We start from the raw sequence: 22047 nt of genomic DNA on the forward strand, positions 1-22047 counted from the left end.
ATGACCTGTTCTCTGTTTTAGTCTGTTCCCTGCTTTGGCTTTAAAGATCTGTCAGATAAATCTCTGTGTAAACGCACCATCACTCGCAGGAATAAAACTACTTCAGCTTGGCTGCAGGTCCTGTATGTGTGAATGGACCCTAATGTGAGAATTGCTGGGACACAAGGATTAGGCTTGGGCTTTCTAGGATCTTAGGTGCAATGCAGTATAACATGGGGATTCTTGCCCACATGACCCATATTAAATTACATGACAAAAAAAATTCCATAAAAAAATGTATGGCAAAAAACACATGGAAATTTTTTTTCTCTCTATAAGTGGCAGGTATGAAGAGAGTAATAGCACAAGTACTGTAACTAAACCCTCATCCCATGGGCCACCATCACACGTCCTTGTACCACGCTCCCCTGTCCTCAGTATCAGTAGGTAGCAGCCCCCCGCCCCCAGAACAATGCAACAAGTGATACTCGGAAATCCGTGCACTGACACAGTCCCCCTCCCTCCCGCTGCCACCTCCCTCCCCAGGGACGTCACGTGGTGTCGCCTGCGCCAATAGGCGGTCGCCGTCCCGCAGGTACAAGATTCAAACTGTGGCCGTCTCCTGGAGACACAGCAACACCGGGGAGAGGCGAGCACCGGGCCGGGGACATGGAGCACCGCATCATAGGCCCGGGCCCGTACAGAGCAACCAAGCTGGTGAGGACCGCGGGGGGCTGGGGGAGCTGCTCCCATAGCTGTAGATAGGTAGCCTGCGTGCTGCATGGGAATTCATTGTATCTTATTAGCTGTGTGACGTCACTCCAGACAATCCGGGGGGCGCATCCTATTGGCTGGGACTGTACAGATCGCAGATCTATATACTGATCGTACTGTACTGCAGTCTATATACTGGTGGTGCTGCAGTCTATATACTGATAGTTCTGCAGTCTATATACTGATGGTGCTGCAGTCTATATACTGATGGTTCTGCAGTCTATATACTGATGGTTCTGCAGTCTATATACTGATGGTGCTGCAGTCTATATACTGATGGTGCTGCAGTCTATATACTGATGGTGCTGCAGTCTATATACTGTTCTGTAGACGGTACATGGGGGAGTTGTGAGCTTTGATGTACTGACTGGTCCAGATTCCATAGCCAAAAGTTTCTGCAGCTGTTGTGAAACTACAACTCCCATCATGCTTAGACGGTCATTAACAGGCCGGGCATGCTGGGAGTTGTAGTCTCACAACTTCTGGAGAGTCACTGGTTGGGGCACACTGATCCAGCGCTTTATGCTCAGTGATATGAGAGTCATTGTCATTTTACACCCTGGTTGTACAACTTTTTCAGTGAAGAAAGGTAATGGGCATCTATCATGTTAAAGCATCCCTGAGATACTCTTATTACCATAGGTGAAGGAAGGAAAAGGCTCTGTAAATGCTGATCTGCCTTATCTCGCTGCCTCCCATCGGGCAGTGTAAATGGACCGTACATGTAGGACTCTATGCATATTCAATACTGTGTGATGCAAAACTTGCAATAAATCGCCAGCTAATCTTCGAAACCATATTCCCATATATTGTCCTGTGATTTGTCTCAGAGTCCGCACTGAATATCTGCCAGATTGGTCTTACTGTTCCCACTAGTTTACCTTATTCTTGTCCCTGCCTATGGGATCCGTTAGCATTTATTCTGTTTCAGTAATGCCTGAGCGTGCCTGCATATCCTTTTTGGAAGGAGGCAAGCCATTGTAAGGTTGTATCAGAGAGGTTAAAATGCGTCAATGTCCTAATCCTGTTAGATCTTCAGTCAGGGCCGCATACACAAGAGTTATTGCCTCCCTGTTACTTTGCATGAGCTGAGCAACACCAAAGGGGTTATCAGAAGCATGGTGTAGAGTAGACAATGAGGGACATTTATCAAGTGTTTTGTGCCTATTTTTTGGTAAATAATTGGATTTTTGGTCTAAGTTCTATTTATGAACCAATATTCGACGGGCGGTTTTGAGTATTCTTCCAAAAGTTCACATAATCCAGGATTAGCTCCCAATTTATCATTTGTGACTTCTTAAAAAGTCGCACAAACAGGTGCAGGCCTACGTCTGGTCAGTACCATGTGAATATAATTGTGCAATTTTTGCAACTTTTTTTGTGACTTTTTACTTAGATACATTCACTATGGCAGTGCTACATTTGAATCAGTCACAAGCTATTGGAACAAAATATCCACCAATCCTCATTAGAACAGTTGCACACATTAGACTCCTTAAAGGGGTACTCTGGCGGGGGGGGGGGCACTTTTTTGATGGGACCGGGGAGGGGGTGGCTGAGGAAAAAGACGTCCACTCACCTCCCCGGTTACAGCGGCGGGTCCCGCATCGCGGCGTTCCAGTTCCCGGCCGCTTCCTGGTGTCTGACGCCACCCGAGACGCTACGCCAGAAAAATCAGTGGGGGTTCACACTAGCATAGCATGAATGCATTTTGTATCCTTATTATGGCACCAAGTCTTGGCCTGGCTGCAGTTCTGATGACCCAGTCTGACAGCTGTTAGTCCATATTGCACCATATGCGTGGTGTGCAGGACACTTGACGCCCTCTGTACCCATTGTGGTTGTTGGTGATTTCCTGTTTGGGTCACATGATCTGACTGTACTGCGCTCTCACAGATTCCTCCCTAAGCCGCACGTCTACTTCTCCACTTCTCTTATTACAAGTTTCATCATGTCTCTAATCTTTTATGTATTTTGTAGAGGAATGTATTTGTTGTGCTTGTCTCGGTGATGCCTCATTAATCTATAGACAATTAGGGGGAATGAAATCACTCATGTGTCTCACCAGAAAGACCCTGAATAGCCCACTTGTTCAAGGCCGCAGTTTTGTAACTAAAGTGCTTCACCCTAAAGTCACAAAGAAAATCGAGAACAATGCTTACACTGCATACAATTCTATTAGCAGAGACCGGGAGAAAGTTACAAAGTTGCAGAACTTCACGTTTCTATAGTGATTGTTTCGTTCTTGAACAATTTTTCTTTTTAGCTAGCACATGACATGTAGTTTAGTCTGACATGTAATCGATAACTTCATCCTTATCTTTACACCCCCACCCCCACTATATAAACCACAGTGACCCTTGCCACTCCTGATATCTGTAACCTGACCTTCTAAAAAGTCTATGTATACACAACCCAAAGCTGGATGTCTAACCATATAACTGGTCTCTTTACTTATAGATACAGTTGTGTCCAAGAACGCACCAGATTTAGAACAGTAAAAAAATTTGGTACGTTTTTCTAGGTGTTTAGTATAGGTTTGTGCTTTTTACAAGTTTTTGCCATATAATTGGTGCATATTTTGTATGTTTAAAGTTTATCTATCATGTTAACCAGGAGTCAGGAGTTTGTATCAGTTGGGGTCCTGGTGCTCCCACCGATCACTAGTATGAAGGGGCAGCTCCATGCATAAAACTGATCAATATCTTCTGGGTGCCTTTAAAGAGTACCTGTCATCAAAAATAACTTTTTACATATCAGGCATGTCTAAAAGTATTGATCACAGCGGGTGTGATCAATACATATACTAGACACTACATATACTAGACTAGAAGTCCCCTGGGGGACTTCTATAAGTACACTGATCTCTCATTGAGATCAATGCTGTATAGTTATACTGCATAAATCAATGAGAATGGCCCTCGATTGCTTTCGGCTGCTGCAGCTGAAAGCAATCGAGTGCCGAGCCGGGATTAGCGATTATCAGCTGCTGTATATCCTGCAGGAAGTGGTGTATTCTTTCCAGTCTGCACAGCAGGACAGGTTGTCTACGAGTATTTGCTACTGCTCTGGACAGTTCCTGATGTGAACAGAGGTGGCAGCAGAGAGCACTGTGCCAGACTGGATAGAATACACCACTTCCTGCAAGACATACAGCTGCTTCTAAGTACTAGAAAACTTGAGGTTTTTTTAATAAAAGTAAATTACAAATCTCTGGCACCAGTTGACTTGGTAGAAAAACATTTTTGTTGAATTACTCTTTCAGCCCAACTCTAGAAATACGCAAGGTTAATAAAGAAACTGACTGAGCAGTCACATGATCTGTATAACACTAATGTGTATGAGGTCCTATAACAGGTCAGAGTCGTCCTCTCGTAGACTATACAAGCTACGCCTGAGCTATGGTGGACTTTTAGTTGACGTCACAGTCCTGGAATTTGCTGTTGATGATTATAGACTATTGGATGTTTTCTCTGGCGTCTTGTTACGGCACAGTTGCATATGGTACCTGCAGGGATCACCTTCATAGTCCATCAGTTAAAGGACAACTCCCACAAAAATTTTTTTTTGCTCATTTAACACACATTACAAAGTTATATAACTTTGTAATGTGGTTAAATACCCGGCCTGGCCCCCTTCCCCCACTTTCGGACCCCCGACCCCCCACCCCGGAAGTTAAGGAATGTATACATTACCTATTACGATCGTCACGGTCCTCTTCTCCGGGGCGGCATCTGGTGACGACGACGTCAGAGCCGAGGGGCGGTCCGGGTCTTCTTCCTCCTCGGCGTCTTCATGCAAAGTGAATGGGGATGAAAAGGCTGCTGGTGCACATGCGCACCAGCAGCCTTTTCATTGGCTGGAGCGCATCACATGGCTTCCAGCTTGCTCAGCCCTGATTGGCTGAGCTTGCTGGAAGCCATGTGATGCGCTCCAGCCAATGAAAAGGCTGCCGGTGCGCAGGCGCACTGGCAGCCTTTTCCATCCCCTGGACCCGGAAGTTGGAGACATCGCTGGATGGCGGAAGGCGGCGACAGAGAGGCGGGCGGCGGGCGAATCGAGTGGCGATCGTCACCGGAGAGATGGTGAGTATGGTGTCTGTGTTTTTTTTTTTTTTGGGGTCCCGCGGGAGTTGTCCTTTAACCATAGTACAATAGGTGCAGGCGGCAGAACAGGGTGTTGCTGAGAGCAGTCTGGGGAGAAATCTTTAGTATTCATGACTCAAATCAATTTCACGGTGAGAGATTTCATGTTTCCTTTTCTCTTATAAGAAGAAAATGTAAAGCTTGAGAAAGCCATCAAACAGCCCGAGATGGGAATGATCACATTTTAGGTTCAGGTATAGAAGATTACATACAAATTGAAAGTGAATGTTCTGTTAGTGAATTTTTTTTTCACCACCTGGTCTGCGCTAGCGTGGAGATCACAGTGGCGCAGTCTATTTTTCAAAGTGCTGCCTGATTCCTGCAATCATCACCAGTTTCTTCATGTGCACTTAGGCTCACTCTATGCACTCTATGCCCCCTGTGTAATCATATACCCTCCACTCTGTGACGTACCTCCACTTCTTTGAGTGGTCCGATGCACGTAAAGAAATCGGTGCCAATCACGGGAACCAGGCGGCATTTTTGAAAAATTGACTACACCACTGGGATCTCCGCGTCGGTAGTGGGAAAAAAAAATCCCTTACATAACTGGCACGTTTGCTTTAACTTTTATGTTGACTGCTTTTTATTAGCTTAATGAATTGTTTGGCAGGATAAATACTAGTGGATCTCAATAGCAATTACAATATTCTGGTATAGTTCTTTGTATGTTTCTTTTTTTATGACTATTTTTTTTAATTTCATGCAATATTGGATTAATAAAATGTTGATATTTTACCAATTTAACTGTTTGTTGCTGGACATTGGTCTCAGAATTGAATCATGTTCTCCTTCATTCTTTTAGTGGAATGAAACTATTGAGCTCTTTCGCTCGGGAATGACCCAGAAAAAGCATCGCGTGCACTTTAAGACCTATGATCGCTGTTTCACTGCCATGGAAGCCGTGGACTGGTTACATGAACTTCTCCAGTGCAACCAAAACTTTGGGCCAGAAGTAACACGTGGTCAGACAATTCAGCTCTTAAAGAAGTTCCTGAAGAACCATGTCATTGAGGATGTGAAAGGAAGATGGGGCAAAGAAGACTTTGAGGACAATAGCAGCTTATACAGGTGAATGCAGATGATTTCTATGTCCTGGTCTTTGACTTTTAGGACACTTGTGTCCGCACCCTCGTCCTTTAATTTACATACAAAGCCCAATGTCAGAAAGAAACAAAAAACCAAGTGATAAAGGGATTAGCTTTACAATACATCTATACACCTTTAATAACTCTGCTGTTTGATTGTTTGGTCCCCTGATACACAGGAATTTTTACCACAGCCGAACGTTCATGTGTTCCCTGTGGGGAGGGGAGGACTAGGTCACAGCCAGATGGCTCTGGAAGTGGGTTATCTCTAAGAGAACAATGGGATTCACTTGTAAATTATCGCTCTTAAGCCCCTAATACACAGGGCAATGGAGAGGAGCAAACAAGTGCTGTCAGCGCTCGCTTGCTCCTCGTTCCCTGCTCGCTTCCAGCGCTATTACATGTGTCAGCAGCGAATGGGTGAGTACAGGGGGGACCGTGGGGAGCTGCGAGGGGGGCCGCTTAGGTAATCGCCAGATAGTCCTGGCAGCACATAGCAGATAGCAGCGGTTTCCTGCTGCTGCTCCTATTCCACGGAGCGCCGCCAGCATATCGCTGCTATATTTGTCGTTTGTCTTTCAACATGTAATATACACAAGAAAATTATCGGCTGTAGCGGCCGATATCAGCGAATACGGTCGATAATCGTTCCGTGTAATGGGGCCTTAAATCTCTGCTCATTCTGGGCCTAGAAGTCCAGTGGATGGTTCAAATAAGTGACCTCTCTTTGTATATGTTGAAATAACGACCATTCACTGAGTAGGACCGCCCATTGGACTCCTAAACCTAGAATGAATAGGGATTTAGATCAGCAATTTACAAGGAATGCCAAATCCTTTTCTATATATATATATATATATATATATATATATATATATATATATATATATATATTTTTTATTAAATAAAATCTGTTTGACATCTTATGCTCACTAGTAAAACTTCTGGTTCCTCATTGCCACAATTACATAGATATATACTTTTTTTTTTTTTTAACCTTTGAATACAGGTTTCCACCGACATCACCTCTTAAACCATATCCAAAAAGACCTCAGCAAAAAGTGGACCCTCTTCCTTTCCCTCGCTGGACTGATGAAGACTCTGGGACTTCTCATATCCCTGTGAAGCCTGTTGTCATGGTCTGTCTTATTTCCTTCCTTTTCTTTAAACCACAAAAAGTTCTCTGATTACTAGTGACCCAATACATGTGTCCTTATTCACCAATAATTGAGCAACCACAGCTGGTGATGTTGGCTGTCAGGGACACTGGGGTGTTGTGCAGTGAGGGCGTCTTCTGACCTCTGCTGATGGTCCCTTTGCTCACATGGTGAAGAGAATGGGATGTGCGATGCCCTGGCCCCTGGGGGCCACTTCCGCAGTGCTGGTGTTATGAGCGGGCAATGACCGGGGCAGCTGCAGGGGTTATACTTGTCATGGTATAGGCCTGAGGGTGGCACAGCTGTAGGGCCGGTCTGTGGAATCTGCGGGTGATGATGGGCATGCGATTCTTCGCTGCACTTAGTCAGGGCACCAGTTAGTGGACACCAATGCCAGGGTTGAGTAACAGCGGTTTTATTATAGATGAGGTAACTAGTAGCAACAGTTCTGTCCGGATGCAACCGGGTATATATCAGGCTTTGACAAATAAAGCAGGAGTGGTGCTGCATAGGCTGTGAGAATACGTGCCGGATGATGGGTGTAGGAGTATGAGAGAAATAGCGTTGCTGGGTGGATTAGCTTGAGAATAATACTTGCTGTGAATCCTTGTAGCGATGATGAGAGATAACGGAATGACACCCAGATGAGAGAAGGAACTCTGGACACTTGAGCAGGCAGATACAGCCGAAGACTTGAATATAGCAGAGCACCTGATCCACACTTCTAGTGGTGAAGTGGGACCTGCGACATGTCCAACTCCTCTGAGGCAGGAGAGGGACGACACACACCCTCCTTGCTTGGAAGCAGGGGGAAGACTCACTTGTTAGGAGGAAGTGGGAGGTCACATGGTTGCTCCTGGCCAGAGCTAGTCGGCCATTGGAGGAACCATGGTTACAGGGCACTGGCACGGTCACGTGATCAACAGCCTTGCATACCACATACAATGCAATAATACACAGGAATACATGAGAATACACATGAGAATGCACATTACCAGAGAATACTAGGGGAAAACCAGCAGCAGTTGCAGTGCAAACACTTACCAGAACAGGCATTGACACAGCAATAGAAATGGCCATAATAGGAGTAGTAGTCTGCATGTTCTGGGACACTGCAGATGTCCATAGACATAACCTGTTGCATGCAAAGACCTCTGACCTCATGTATTTCCTTCAGGGACAACCATCTACCACATTCCGCCTGCCAAGAAGAACTACTTTTTTCACGTTGTATAATTTTTAGCCTGTATCCTGAAATGCCACCTGCCGCTCTACAACTCCATGGCTGCTTCTTTATTATGCTAATGTATTCATCCCCAAGTGAAATAAGGGGAAATGTTAATCAAAGGCATTTCCTCTCGTTTCACGTATCCAGCTCTTCAGTCTTGAAGCACAAGACAGATTGCTCCTGTATGAAATGATTTTGTGGCTTACATACTCTTCAGGTGTCTCTAAAGATTGCTGGAGCATCGGCCATGTTAATCATATAAGTGCCGCTGTAAAGATTGGATTCCAGGAATTCTGTAGTTAGAAGTCGGAGCTTCTTTGTATGCTAAAGGTTTTGAGATGCATTTATCTATCAAGAGGGTAATCTGCAGGCCAGAATCTGGTGATTAGATCACAAATATGTGAATGAATCTGACACAGATAACTATGAATACCATGCAGTTTCTTTCTCCTCGTGCTTAGCACTTGGCACACATTTTTTTCACCTACAGACCCACATAAGCCATTATTTTTTGCACCACTAATTGTACTTTGCATTGACAGACTTAATTTTTGCAAAAAATATGCTGTGAAACCAGAAAAATAGATGCATGGTGAAATGGGGAAAAAAAGAAGTAATTTCTTTTGTTATTTGGGGGGTTCTGTTTACGCTGTTTATCCTATGGTAATACTGACGTGGTATATATGTTCAAGTCTGTACAATTACGATGATATGCAACTTTTATTTTATTTGATGGCTTTTAAAATTCTAAGCGAATGGACCATTAGGTACATTCGCTTTAAATGTTGCATATGAATAGAACAGCATGGGGAAGCCGATGCCACATTCCCTTTTTTTTTTTTGAACTACGGCCCAGTCTATTACCGGGCACCATCCTGGGCTGAAGCACGTGAGGTGGGCTTGCCCACCCCCAGTGGAAGGAAACCCCTGTCACCTGTGACGCGGCACCATCGATTCTATAACGCTTCTATTCTTTGGTCTATGGGACTGTTAGGTGTAATTTTTTTTTGCGCCATGATCTGTACTTTGTATCGGTAACTTGTTTGCTTATGTGACTTTTTATTACAATTTACTGTGCTAGATCAGGACTATGATAATTCAATTGTTTGGGCGATTTCGGCAATACCAAATATGTTTATTTATTTTTAAGTCATCGTAAAATGTACACATTCTAAGGGTACAATTACACGTAATGATGATCGTCCGAATGGGCCCTATCCGGCCGATTATCGTTCCGTGTAATAAACACAACGATTAGCCGATAGGTTTGGACCTATAATTGTTGGCCACCGACCGCGCACCGCTAGGTGTAATAGCGGTGTGCGTCCGGTGGCTGACGATTAGCAAGGTAAATAGTTTACCTATCCATGGTCCAGGGCTCCTCCTGCCCTCTGCTTCTCCCCGGGTCCTGCGCGCTGCAGCTTCAGAGCGTCCTGTCTTAGCTGACAGACCGCTCAGCCAATCACAGGCCGGGACCGCCGTGGCCAGTGATTGGCTGAGCGGCTGGGAGAAGCGGACCACAAGAGAAGCTCTGGACCATAGATAGGTAATGTATGCCAGTTTAGCAAGGGCTGCAAGGGCATCTGTAACGATGTCCATGCAGCTCTTGTTAACGATTATCGGGCAGTGTAATAGGCCCAGTAAACGAGCGGTGATCTAGCGCTTGTTTACAGTTAATATCAGGCCCCAATTGGCCTGTGTAATACTACCCCTACTACTCCTGCTCTATTGAAGGTGGTTGTGGCGCTGAACATTAATTTTAGTATCTCATGACTGTACACTGAACACCCCACTCTTATATTGTAATACACAGAAATACCAGATTCTGTAGCTTCTTTTGTAAGGGCCTGTTAAATAAAAAATATTGACATGTCAATTCTTTGAGCAGAGAGGCATGGAGAGCGGAGGGGTGCGAGGCATCCCACTGAAACAGAAAGCAGGCGGGATTCTGAGCAGAGTCCCAGATGAGAAATTTCCGCCTGTTTTCCATATTGTGAATGGGCCCTAATGTAACACACTGCAGTTCTTCTGTGTTTATAGTGGCCAAACTGCTTTTATAGTCCACACCAAGGAGAGTCATACAGCTCACCGGAGCCTCACAAGTTTTGGGTGCTGGTAATGCCATCTACAGCTGAGGGATAGTATTTCTGCATTGTCTGCTGCCACTTTCTTATTAGTAAGAAATCATGTCTCTCTAACCTTTGCTCAGCAATAGTGCATCAGTGTCACCTGCATCTCACAGCCTAAGAGCCCCATGTGGTGTGTAAAGCTTACTGTGATCAAGTAGAGGAGCTTAGTTCTGTTGTCTATAACCAAAATTATATATACAGTATATATATATATTTTTTTATCTTTTAACCGGAAATATATATAATTTTTCCCCCCCCCAGAATTCTGAGATGTGGTATAAACGGCACAGCATTGCCATCGGGGAAGTGCCTGCCTGTCGACTGGTGTATCGCAGAGAGTTAACCGCAGCTAACATTGAAGACATCTGGAAGTCTCGGACGTTATTGCGGTAACTTGGCCATCTGCTACCATGTTGTTAATATTCTTTAGAATATTCTTTCTTATTTTATCTATATATAATCACAGTTCAGTGTAGAACATAAAAAGATCTCAGTACTGTCAGTGTCAAAAGCTGCTGTACACGTCAGGAATAAGGGAAACATTTATTTTTTGTCAGAATACCCCTTTAGGCTATGTTCACACTGCATATGATTCCGTCCGTAGTTCGTACGCCGCCGTACATGTGCGGCTGAAACTACGGGCGTGGGAAAAATCGACATGCGGCCGGATGCGTACGAACCGCAAACATATGCCCGTAGTACAGTTATGCTTCCCTAGCTTGAATCGAAGCGATCTGAGGCAGGTCATTTACTTGGAAATCTTCGCCCAGCCCAATAAAACTCACATAACCTGTTGGATCGAAAAATCAAGTTCAATTTGGCTGAAATAAGTATTCCGTAAGGGACCGCAAGAAAATCCACGGCCGTGAGTTGGAACATTTCCGTCCTCAAACAATGGTCTTGTTCATTTTTCACGGCGCCGTATACCATCCGGCCGTAAGCTCATACGTAGTGTGCATTGTGCGGGCGTATGTCGTATACTTTCAAGCAAACGCATCAACCTCAAAACTACGTGCGTATATTCGCGGTTCGCACTACGGACGGAATCATACGCAGTGTGAACATAGCCTTAAAGTGAGCTAGCCTTGGGACATAATGGGCCTAACATATCTCTTTGCTATGAGAGAATTATAGTATCTGAAGTAGTGATCATTTATCCTGTGATGTATGGATAACCAGTCTCTTGGCCCCATGGCCATGAACTGGAATAATTTTACAGGTTATAACTTGTTTGTGTTACTGATTTTGCTGACATTTACTGCTGGGCTGCATGAAGCATCTTTTTAAATGGGCTGATTATTGGCTGAATGAGTGTTTCTAAGTACTCTCGTTGCCAATAAACAGCTTTTGTGAAAGTTCTGGCGATCAGCCGAGGAGCAAGAAATTCCCACTCATCATTTAAACGCATCTTGTGTGGTGCTTAAAATGTATTACTATAAGGCGCACATCTGCCTGTGTAAACAGGGGATGTTCAGCCAATAGCAATACTTAAATGGCCCCACAAATGATGCAGGGATCGTTTGGCCTGGCCACACAATTAATCGTGTCTTGTAAAGGAACTGCAAACGATCAGCGAGTTTGCAGCCACGGATGGCTAAAGATCAGCACGTGTAAGAGAATCTTTACAATAGATTGTAACTATATAACGTGTATAAATGTAGGTAATGCAAACACTGCTAATAGTGACGCCAAGATCAGATCTCTCAAGGGATAATCTGCTTCCTTATTAAGGGATTAACTATTGTGCTTAGAAATGGCCCTGCGATGACTTAGCTGCTAGTTTACTTGTCCTAGATCTATTATTTGTTTGATATCAGCTTACTCTTTTTATAGCCAACACATCATGCCATTTTTGGGGACATTTAAAGGGGAACTATCCGGCCTGCTCCATTGATTATCATTAGAAGGAGTGGGCTGGCCAGGAGTGGATCGGCGATATGGGGGTGGAGCGGGTTAGATTTGTCTAACCTGATGATTGTTCCTCTTTAATGGGCTCAGGCTGACTTTTTCCTGTCTTACAGTTTACAGAAGATCTTCGGACTTGATTCTCTGGATGATGTAATGGACACTAAGCAGACGAATGGGAAGCATATAATGCACAATGTAAACAATGTCAACAAACAGGGCATTGTGGTAATGGATGACAGATCAAGTGAGTGCTGCTTTGTAACCTCCATTTACAATAACTGTCATTGTTTAGATTAAAGTGACTGTACCACCAGGCCCAGGCTGAAGCACTGGAGGTGGACTGACCCACCCTTAGTGGGAGGAAACCCTAGCCCCTCTATGATAGGGTTCCATTGATTCTAATGGAGTCACGTCATGGAGGGGCTGGGGTTTCCTCCCACTAAGGGTGGGTCGCCCCGCCTCCAGTGCTTCAGCCTAGGTCTGGTGGTACAGTCCCTTTAAAGGGACTGTCCAGAACTTTCAGTTGATGGCCTAGGATAAATTATTAGACAATGATACCAGGACCCTACAGATCTGCAGAGCATGCTTGGTTGGGCTGCAGTACCAACCACAACCATATTAATTTATGGTGCAGTAAACGCCTCCATCTCTTCATTCTGCGGATTGAAAGTCCTATATTTACTCTCTTTTTTTAAAGGGCTTTTTCAGCGTTTTTTCTTTTTCTTTTAAATCACCTGGTGTCAGAAAGTTGTAGAGATTTATAAATTACTTCTATTTAAAAATCTCAAAAATCAAGACCGTTCCTGTCATGGACAGAGGTGGCAGCAGAGAGCACTATGTCAGACTGGAAAGAATGCACCACTTCCTGCAGGACATACAGCAGCTGATAAGTACTGAAAGACTTGAGATTTTTAAATAGTAAATTACAAATCTGTATAGCTTTCTGAACCTGTCGATTTTAAAAGAAAAAAAACAGTAAATCAATGCAAACTATTATTTACTATTGGCAGTGTCAACCAGAGGATAGAGAAGCTAAAGGCCACATCCTGCTTCATCAGTAATGGTTTTGCACCTAAAGATAATGATGACACGTTTATTATTGCCTCTTATGAGCCCTTTTCTATATACTAGTTACCTATTAACACTAACAGTATTGTTATATTTGTACAGAGGAGCTTCCCCATTGGCTGCTATCGGCAATGAAATGTCTAGCAAGTTGTAAGTATGTTATGTGTGTTTGTTTTTTTTGTCACTCTTTAATATACTTATGTAAAATTAGTAAACATTTGTAGGTTAGCTGACTTTCCCTTGGTTTGTTGTTAATAGCCTACAAGGGGTACTCAAGAAGAAAAAGTGTTATTTCCTCTTGAGAAAACTCACCTGGTGTGAGAAAGTTATGTACATTTGTAAATTTATTTCTATTTAAAACAAATCTCAAGATGTCCAGTACTTATCAGCTGCTGTATGTCCTGCAGGAAGTGGTGTATTCTTTCCAGTCTGACACAGTGCTCTCTGCTGCCACCTATGTCCATTACAGGAACTGCCCAGAACTGTTGCATAGCCCCATAGAAAACCTCTCACGCTGTAGACCGTTGCAGACAGAGGTGGCAACAGAGAGCATTGTTTCAGATTGTAAAGAATACACTACTTCCTGCGGGTCATACAGCAGCTGATAAGTACTGGAAGTCTTAAGATTTTTTTTAAATAGAAGTTCATAACAAATCTGTATAACTTCCCTACACCAGTTGATTGAACCTTTAAGGCCTCCTTCACATGACCGTATTATGGACTAGAAACCCACAAATAAAATAATTTAGTTTTATATTGCAAAAAATGTTTAAGAAACCTTCTATGTTGTGATCAGAGGGAAACGTCTTAAAGGTAATGGTGGGGATTGTGGCAGGTTAGCATAAGATTTTTTTTTTCTTTATTCTTCTATACTAACTCTTTCTTATTTGTTTAGGGCCAAATTGTTCGGAAATGAAGCAGCCAATGTACTCTGGCTTTGAAAGAGATGTCTTTAAGACCATTGCCGACTATTACAGCTCTCTCCAGGAGCCACTCCTGACATTTCCACTGTTTGATGTGTTTGTGAATATACTCGGTAAGTTGATGAATGGGAATTTCTGAAACAGGGTGCACTACTGAAACACTTCTGATTAGTCTCATCACTGAGACCATACTGGCATTACACCTCCTTGTAAACAGGTGGTTTGTGGTATTACAGCTTACGCCCATTCACCTCAATAGAGCTGAGCTACGGTGCTACGCACAACATGTGGACAGTTGTTGTGATATTTTTGGAGTAAAAAAATCCAGGTTTTTCTCAACCTGTTAATATTAAAGGGAAGCTGTCCCCAAGACAATGCTATCTAATCTATCGCCATCATATGATAGAGCAGAAAGAACTGAGCAGATTAATAAAGGAGAAGTCCAGCGAAAATTTTTTATTAATGTATTGTATTGCCCCCCAAAAGTTATACAAATCACCAATATACACGTATTACAGGAAATGCTTATAAAGTGCTTTTTTCCCTGCACTTATTACTGCATCAAGGCTTTACTTCCTGGATAACATGGTGATGTCACGACCGGACTCCCAGAGCTGTGCAGGCTGTGGCTGCTGGAGAGGATGATGGCAGAGGGATGCTCAGTGTCCCTCCAGTGCCCTGTGTCCCTCAGTGTCCCTCTGCCATCATTCTCTCCAGCAGCCACAGGCCGCACAGCTCTGGGATCCGGGGTGTGACATCACCATTTTATCCAGGAAGTGACATCACCATGTTATCCAGGAAGTAAAGCCTTGATGCAGTAGTAAGTGCAGGGAAAACTTTATAAGCATTTCCTGTAATGTGTGTATATCGGTGATTTGTATAACTTTTGGGGGCAATACAATACATTAATAAAAATTGTCACCGGACTTCTCCTTTAAGATATCTCTTTGTGGGGAAAGATTTAGTATAACTTGTAACTTGAAATCCCTGATCATTTTGTGTTAAGGAGTCCAGTGGGCTGTGTCACTCAATGGACTGGAATCCTTAGCATGGAAATGTCATTTATTGATAGAAATCTCGGATAAGTTATATTGAGTCTTTTCCCATAAAGATATATATCAATCCGCTCAGCTTATTCTGCTTTATAACATAATGGCAGTATCTTAGGTAGCATTTTCATAGTGACAGGTTCCCTTTAACTAATGAAGAACACTGTATATAGTCTAATGGCTACTTGCAGGGCTTTATAAATGTATGATATGCATGAAATGTGATTTGATGTGAGAGGCTGTGTATTTTGTTGCTTCTTATTGTTTGTGTGTGTGTTTTTTTTTTTGGTTATAACTATGTCCAGTGAAAACTGACATTTTATTTATATATTTAGTTTTTTTTTTATATTACACCTTCTTACATGTTTTATACTAGAGGGAATAACGTCACTCAGGCTATCTACAGTACACTTTTTTTTTTTTCTCTCCCTTTACTCATTCATTGTGATTTATGCTGCCACAGGTCTTCTGCAAAAGAAGCTTGTAGCTATTGAAGCTCTTCAAGTTTGCTGTCTGCTTCTGCCACCGGAAAATCGCAGGAAACTGCAGCTGCTAATGAGGATGATGGCGAGGATAAGCCTTAACAGAGAGATGCCACCTCTCTGTGATGCTACGGGGAACCGAGCACTGGTATGTTATTAAAGGAGTCTGGATAATTAAAGCCCCTTGACTGCTGTGCCCAGCACTATCAGTGTCTCCTCTCTGAGGGGGCGGCTGCATCTGCTGACAAAAGATTCCCATGTATCAGCTTTATTTTTGCTTTTCCAGAACATGTGCTTTGTATGATTGATGAAATATATAATATATATATCATATATATATATGTCATCTATTAAACACTATTATTGTAAAAAAAAAATATATAATATATGAAACGTGCCAGGTAGTGAAGTGCTCTGCACACATACTTCACCTGGCTATAACGAATGATCTGAGGGGGTGTCAGCCTTGAGACCCTGACTGATCTAAACTTTTATTGTGTGACACAGGCGTAGGGAAGCTTGGCTCCTCAGCTGTTGCAAAACTACAACTTTTATCATGCCTGAGCAGCCAAAGCTTCAGCTTTGGCTGTCCAGGCATAATGGGAGTTGTAGTTTTGCAACAGCTGAAGAGCCAAGCTTCCCTACCCCTGGTAACATATTAAAAGTTTATTTAAATGACAGTAACACTTTAATATAAGCTTTATTGCATATTGTTTTATTTTGGATGTGTGGGACATGTTACATTTACTATACACATATAGATGTTTTCGTCCCCATTATATGATTTATGTAATTATGCTGTTACCTAACTGGTTAGAGTTCCAACTGGTGGCTCTAGCATTGCCTTCATATTGGATTTAGGGTAAATCTAGTTGTCTTTCATCTCTATTTCTTTGTCATCAGATGGTGCAGACCTTTTCTCGTTGTGTTCTTCGCTCTAAAGAGGAGATAGACCTGGGTGAACTTTTATCCACAAAGCTTGTAACCTTCATGATGGACAATTGCCAGGACATTCTGACTGTTCCGACATCTTATAAAAGCTCTGTGGAGGATTATGTGGCACACCAAAGAAGAGTCCAGGTATACAATAGGATTCAGTATAGTATAACATCCAGTCTTGCCTGCATTTGGGAACATATAGGATGTTGCAGTTTTCATCTTTCTTTTCCCTTGTGATTTCAGATAAAGTATCCAGGAGCGAACATCGACAGCACGCTTCATCCAGCTTTCGTCCAGCCACAGGGGACAACACACGGGTATGAGTATCAGAAGCTGAGCAAACCCCAAGATCCTGTGAGAGTTGTACTGGAAGAAATTATAAATAACAAGTCATTGTCCTCCAAGGAAAAGAAGAAGAAGCTGAAACAGGTTAATATATTCGTATTCACTAACTCTATGGGGGATAAGACTTAAAGTTTCACTGTCACTGTCATTTGCTTTTTGACTGTTCTCCACAGGTGTAAAGCTTTCATTACTTATTTTATATCACACCTCATGGTGCTTGTTTTGATAAAAAGTCGTATTTATCACCTGTGGATTGGTATATCCACATTGGATATGGCCTTTGTGCCACATCGCGCTGCCTCTAGCGCCACTTCGCCCCGCCCCCATCCGCGTCATCATCACTGCATAGGCCCCGCCCCCTCAGCGGCCATTAGTGTGGGGCAATTTAGGGGGTGGGACCTAGAGCTTTAGGCTGGTCCTTCCAATGGCTGCTGAGGGGTGGGGCCTATGTGATGACGACGTCACTGGGGGCGGGGCTAAGTGGCACTAGGGGCGGAGCGATGTGGCACAAAGGCCGCGAGGCCCCGCCCACATATAACAATCCACAGGTGATAAAAACGTTTTTTTTACCAGAACAAGCACCATGAGGTGTGATATAAAATAAGTAATGAAAGCTGTAACATTTACCCTTTACACCTGTGGAGAGCAGTCAAAATGCAAATAGAGGGTGACAGTGTCCCTTTAACGTCTTACCCTACCAGCACACAATCAAAACTTTTGACATATCTGTCTGATTAAACTTTCAAAAAATACTTTCATTGTGTAAGCTTCCTGTTTTACTCCAGCAGTGTAAGGCTGGGTTCACACTGCATTTTTGCAATTCGTTTTTTTATTCATCTGTTTTATGCACAAAACGGATGCATTTTTTGAGCCAGCCTAACAGACCTGGCATTAAATTGGTTGTCTTCCCACATCTTGACTAGTTATACTGCAAGATGAAAATAAGCAGTTTTTCACAGTGCTAGGGTAGTCTGCTAGCATGGGAGGCTTGTAATGTAGAAAAATGGGGGTGGCTTTGATGCCACTGTGCATCTACAATGAAAGACTATATTGACCTATTTAGAATAGACCCCTGGGGACAGTTTTATTGAAGCTTTCAAGAAGGAAAAGTAGCATCATACAAGATAGGTTATTGTAAAATTATTGAATTGAAGGACAGAATATGGAGAACAAAAAATCCATGCACTGGTCATGCTTAGCTAAAGGGGTTATCCCCTATACCCAGTATAGGCGTTAAAGGACAACTCCGGCCAAAACTATTTTTTAATATGTAATTACTTATGGAAAGTTAGACAAATTTCTAATGTACATTAATTATGGGAAATGTACATAAAGGGCTATTTCCCTTAATTTAGTAGATCAGGGAGACTTCAGATTCTCTAAAATAAAGTGACGTCACGAACCGGGGATGTAATTACAATGGAGTGTCCAGCAGGGGCGCACTATATATAGAAGTCAATGGTACTCATTGACTTTTATATATAGTGCGCCCCTGCTGGACACTCCATTGGAATTACAATGGATGTGTATGTAAATGTAATATACAGTGTTTTTGATTGAATACATTTATGGAATACTTTGGGGAGCAAGTGTCCTTGCTCCCCAAAGTATTCCATAAATGTAATCAACCAGAACATGACAGTAAGCCTGCTGAACCGCGTCTGCCCGCCCGCCGTACCGCGTCCCCCCGCCGCCGCAGCTCTGGACTACACTCAACTACTACTCTCATCACCTGCTCATAGCATGAGCAGGTGATGGGAGAAGGACACTTGCTCCCCAAAGTATTCCATAAATGTATTCAATCAAAAACACAGTATATTCCATTTACACACACATCCATTGTAATTCCCATGGAGTGCCCAGCAGGGGCGCACTATATATAGAAGTCAATGGTACTCATTGACTTCTATATATAGTGCGCCCCTGCTGGACACTTCATTGTAACTACACCCCCGGTTTGTGACGTCACTTTTTTTTTTTTTTTTTTTTTTTTTTTTAGAGAATCTGAAGTCTTCCTGATCTACTAAATTAAGTGAAATAGCCCTATATGTGCATTTCCCATAATTAATGTACATTAAAAAGTTGTCTAACTTTCCGTAAGTAATAACATATTAAAAAATTGTTTTGGCCGGACTTCTCCTTTAACTCTCTGATTAGTAAACATTTGACTGCTGAAATCCCCACTGTCGAGGTCAAAGTGTACCCTAACTGCCTGCATGCGTGTCCCTCTGTACGCAACCAAGACAGTCCCATAGACTTAGTCAGTCCATCTCTGTCATATGACACAGAACTGTGATAGACTGCACTGAGGACCCTTTTGCACAGTCGGATATTCAGGAGCAGCTGTCTGCTTAACTCTTGCTTACTTCTCGTTCCTCGCTCGTTGTCTGTGTTGTTACGCACAGATATGGAGTGGGGGGGAGCAGTGGGAGGGGCTGCCCAGATGATCCAGGTGGTTCTTAAAAGAGAGCAGCAGGCTGCTGCCACCGCTTCTATTACACAGAGTGACAGCCAGCAGACTGGCGATATTGGGAGCTTTTATTAAAACATGTTTTAAGAGAGCGATCTGTCGGCTGATTGTTGCCTTTTAGCATGACCCATTACATTAAACGTTTATGGTGTGTTTACACAGACAGATTTATCTGACAGATCTTTGAAGCCAAAACCAGGAACAGACTATAAACAGGGATCAGGTCATAAAGAAAAGACTGGGATCTATTCTCTTTTCAGATCCATTCCTGGCTTTGGCTTCCAAAATCTGTCAGATAAATCTTTCTGTGTAAACGCACTCTTATTGGCTGGAACGGCCAGTAATTGGCCAAGTACAGCTGATAATCGTTTGGTGTAATAGTACCCTAAATGCGTACTTCCTGCTTGTCACATGTCAATTTTTTTTTTTTTTTTTAACACTATCCATTAAATAAAATGTTTCCCCCCCCCTAGTTCCAGAGAGCCCACCCTCAAGTCTACAAGGAACGTCTTCCTACACCAGAGAGTGAAGCCGCAATATTTCCAGAGAAGACAAGCCTAAAGTCTCAGCTATCGTTTTTCACTTTGAAACGACCTTTCCAGTCATTTCAGAGGACACGGAGCTTTCGCATGTAAGAGTACTCTGAAATCCCACCTGGGATATAGGTGATGGTTTACAATCTATACACGCCAAGCAGCAAGACACGAGACCCGATGACCACTTATCAGTATTTTATCTAGGACTATAGGTCACTTGATAACATGAACTTGAATTTTGATATGCAGCAAACATTTCAAGACTTTCCCCCTTTTTTACTATGGATTTTAAATATGACTACTGAGAATCTAACCTTGACCTGCCTTTCATTCTCGGGGAACATTTCAAAAACTTGACTTTAATATATATATATTTTTTAAATCATGTATATACTTGAATTTCTTCAATACACTGGATGACTGAACAATAATGTAGCACTGTATATGTACTTCTCTGTATTTATGTCCTTATCTGCAATCAGTTTACTGATCTCTTACATTATGATAGCGCCTATTTGTATCAATATTCAGACTAGTGATGCAATATAGTGAAGCTCTGCCTATGATTACTAATGGATACACTGGAGGGCAGTGCATGCCAATTCTGGTACAATTCCTTTGATTCAACATCCATAAAACTAGTAAGTCTGGCAATCCAGCGCAGGTGAATAAATATGCCATGTTAGGACTTTTTCTTACCATTTTACCTTTTGAGAGGTTCTCTATTCTCTCCATGAGTTTTATATTATTTTCCATGATCATTTAATATATAGGTTCCATTATTGCCAGGTTAAAGGACTGTACAGAAATGAAGCTAAAATGTGTCTCTTCCCCCCCCCCCCAAAAAAAAGAAAAGAAAAAAAAGGGAGATTGTAGTAAGCCTGGTATTGAGACTATTAGCTGAGCGCTTCTCGCTACTCTAAACACCCAAAACCTTGCATGTTCTGGGTGTTTTAGAGTTGGGAGAAGCACTCCGCTAATAGTCTCCATGCCTAGCTTGCTGTGATTTCCACCTCACTGCAGTAGATGGGCTCCATAGACTTACAGTGGAGACAGTCTTCTGCAGTCGTCCAAGGGGTGAAGCTCTTAGCTGAGCACTTCTCCCATCTCTAACATTTGGTTGGGGTTCAAACCTCTAAAACCTGACCAAATAAAGCTTTTGGCACTAGCATACGTCAAAAGTGTTTTTTTTTTTTTTGTTTTTTTTTGTTTTTTTTTTTATTATAGAGACAGTGGCCATTTAAAGTGATTGGTAGTGTCCTGAGTGCCAAAATCTCTAATGATTTCGAAAAATTAATGCTCTCAGTGCTTCCTCATCTTCCTTGCTGAGTTTTGCAGATAGCAAGATGGGTGCCCCACTGATTGATTAAAATGAAAATAGGGGAGCACTCAACTCTGCACTATTTTAAAGATGGAAAGTCTTTGAGCCGGTCTTTAGCAAGTGCGGAGAAAGAGCACTTAGCTGAGTACTTCTAATCCTCTGTTTTAGCACTCTGTAAAGATCTCAGCACCCGGGCCTCCCACCAGTCAAAACCTTTGACATCTCAAATATTTTTTTTTGAAAGTACATACACTGTATTACGGTAGACTGTAAATGGACTGCTAATATATGTGACTAAGGGCCTCTAATAGTGTGTTTACACAGAGAGATTTATCTGACAGATTTTTGAAGCCAAAGCCAGGAACAGCTATAAACAGGGAACAGGTCATAAAGGAAAGACTGAGATTTCTCCTCTTTTCAAATCCATTCCTGGCTTCCAAAATCTGTCAGATAAATCTCGCTGTGTAAACGCACCATTACACAGGCCAATTACAGCCAACGAGCGC

At 42.7% G+C, this 22047-nt stretch overlaps 1 protein-coding gene across 1 annotated transcript; it reads left to right on the forward strand.

The window, feature by feature from the left end:
• Positions 1 to 606: 606 nt before the first annotated feature.
• On the forward strand, positions 607 to 20891 carry DEPDC1B (DEP domain containing 1B). The gene is made up of 11 exons (XM_069964611.1): positions 607 to 696; positions 5704 to 5969; positions 6996 to 7125; positions 10762 to 10889; positions 12522 to 12652; positions 13579 to 13626; positions 14372 to 14512; positions 15912 to 16078; positions 16834 to 17010; positions 17113 to 17298; positions 20158 to 20891. The coding sequence occupies exons 1-11, from the start codon at positions 649 to 651 to the stop codon at positions 20317 to 20319; spliced, it is 1584 nt and encodes a 527-aa protein (XP_069820712.1). The 5' UTR covers positions 607 to 648; the 3' UTR covers positions 20320 to 20891.
• The last annotated feature ends 1156 nt before the right edge of the window (positions 20892 to 22047 follow it).

The sequence above is a fragment of the Dendropsophus ebraccatus genome, chromosome 3 (assembly GCF_027789765.1).
Source record: "Dendropsophus ebraccatus isolate aDenEbr1 chromosome 3, aDenEbr1.pat, whole genome shotgun sequence".
NCBI lineage: Eukaryota > Metazoa > Chordata > Amphibia > Anura > Hylidae > Dendropsophus > Dendropsophus ebraccatus.

What these genes read in the sequence shown, in the direction of transcription:
- DEPDC1B (XM_069964611.1), top strand. Translation starts at nt 649, where the DNA reads ATGGAGCACCGCATCATAGGCCCGGGCCCGTACAGAGCAACCAAGCTG. An exon ending in GACAATAGCAGCTTATACAG is followed by an intron (nt 5,970 to 6,995) that starts GTGAATGCAGAT and finishes CTTTGAATACAG; the next exon opens with GTTTCCACCGACATCACCTC. An exon ending in AATGAAATGTCTAGCAAGTT is followed by an intron (nt 13,627 to 14,371) that starts GTAAGTATGTTA and finishes TTATTTGTTTAG; the next exon opens with GGCCAAATTGTTCGGAAATG.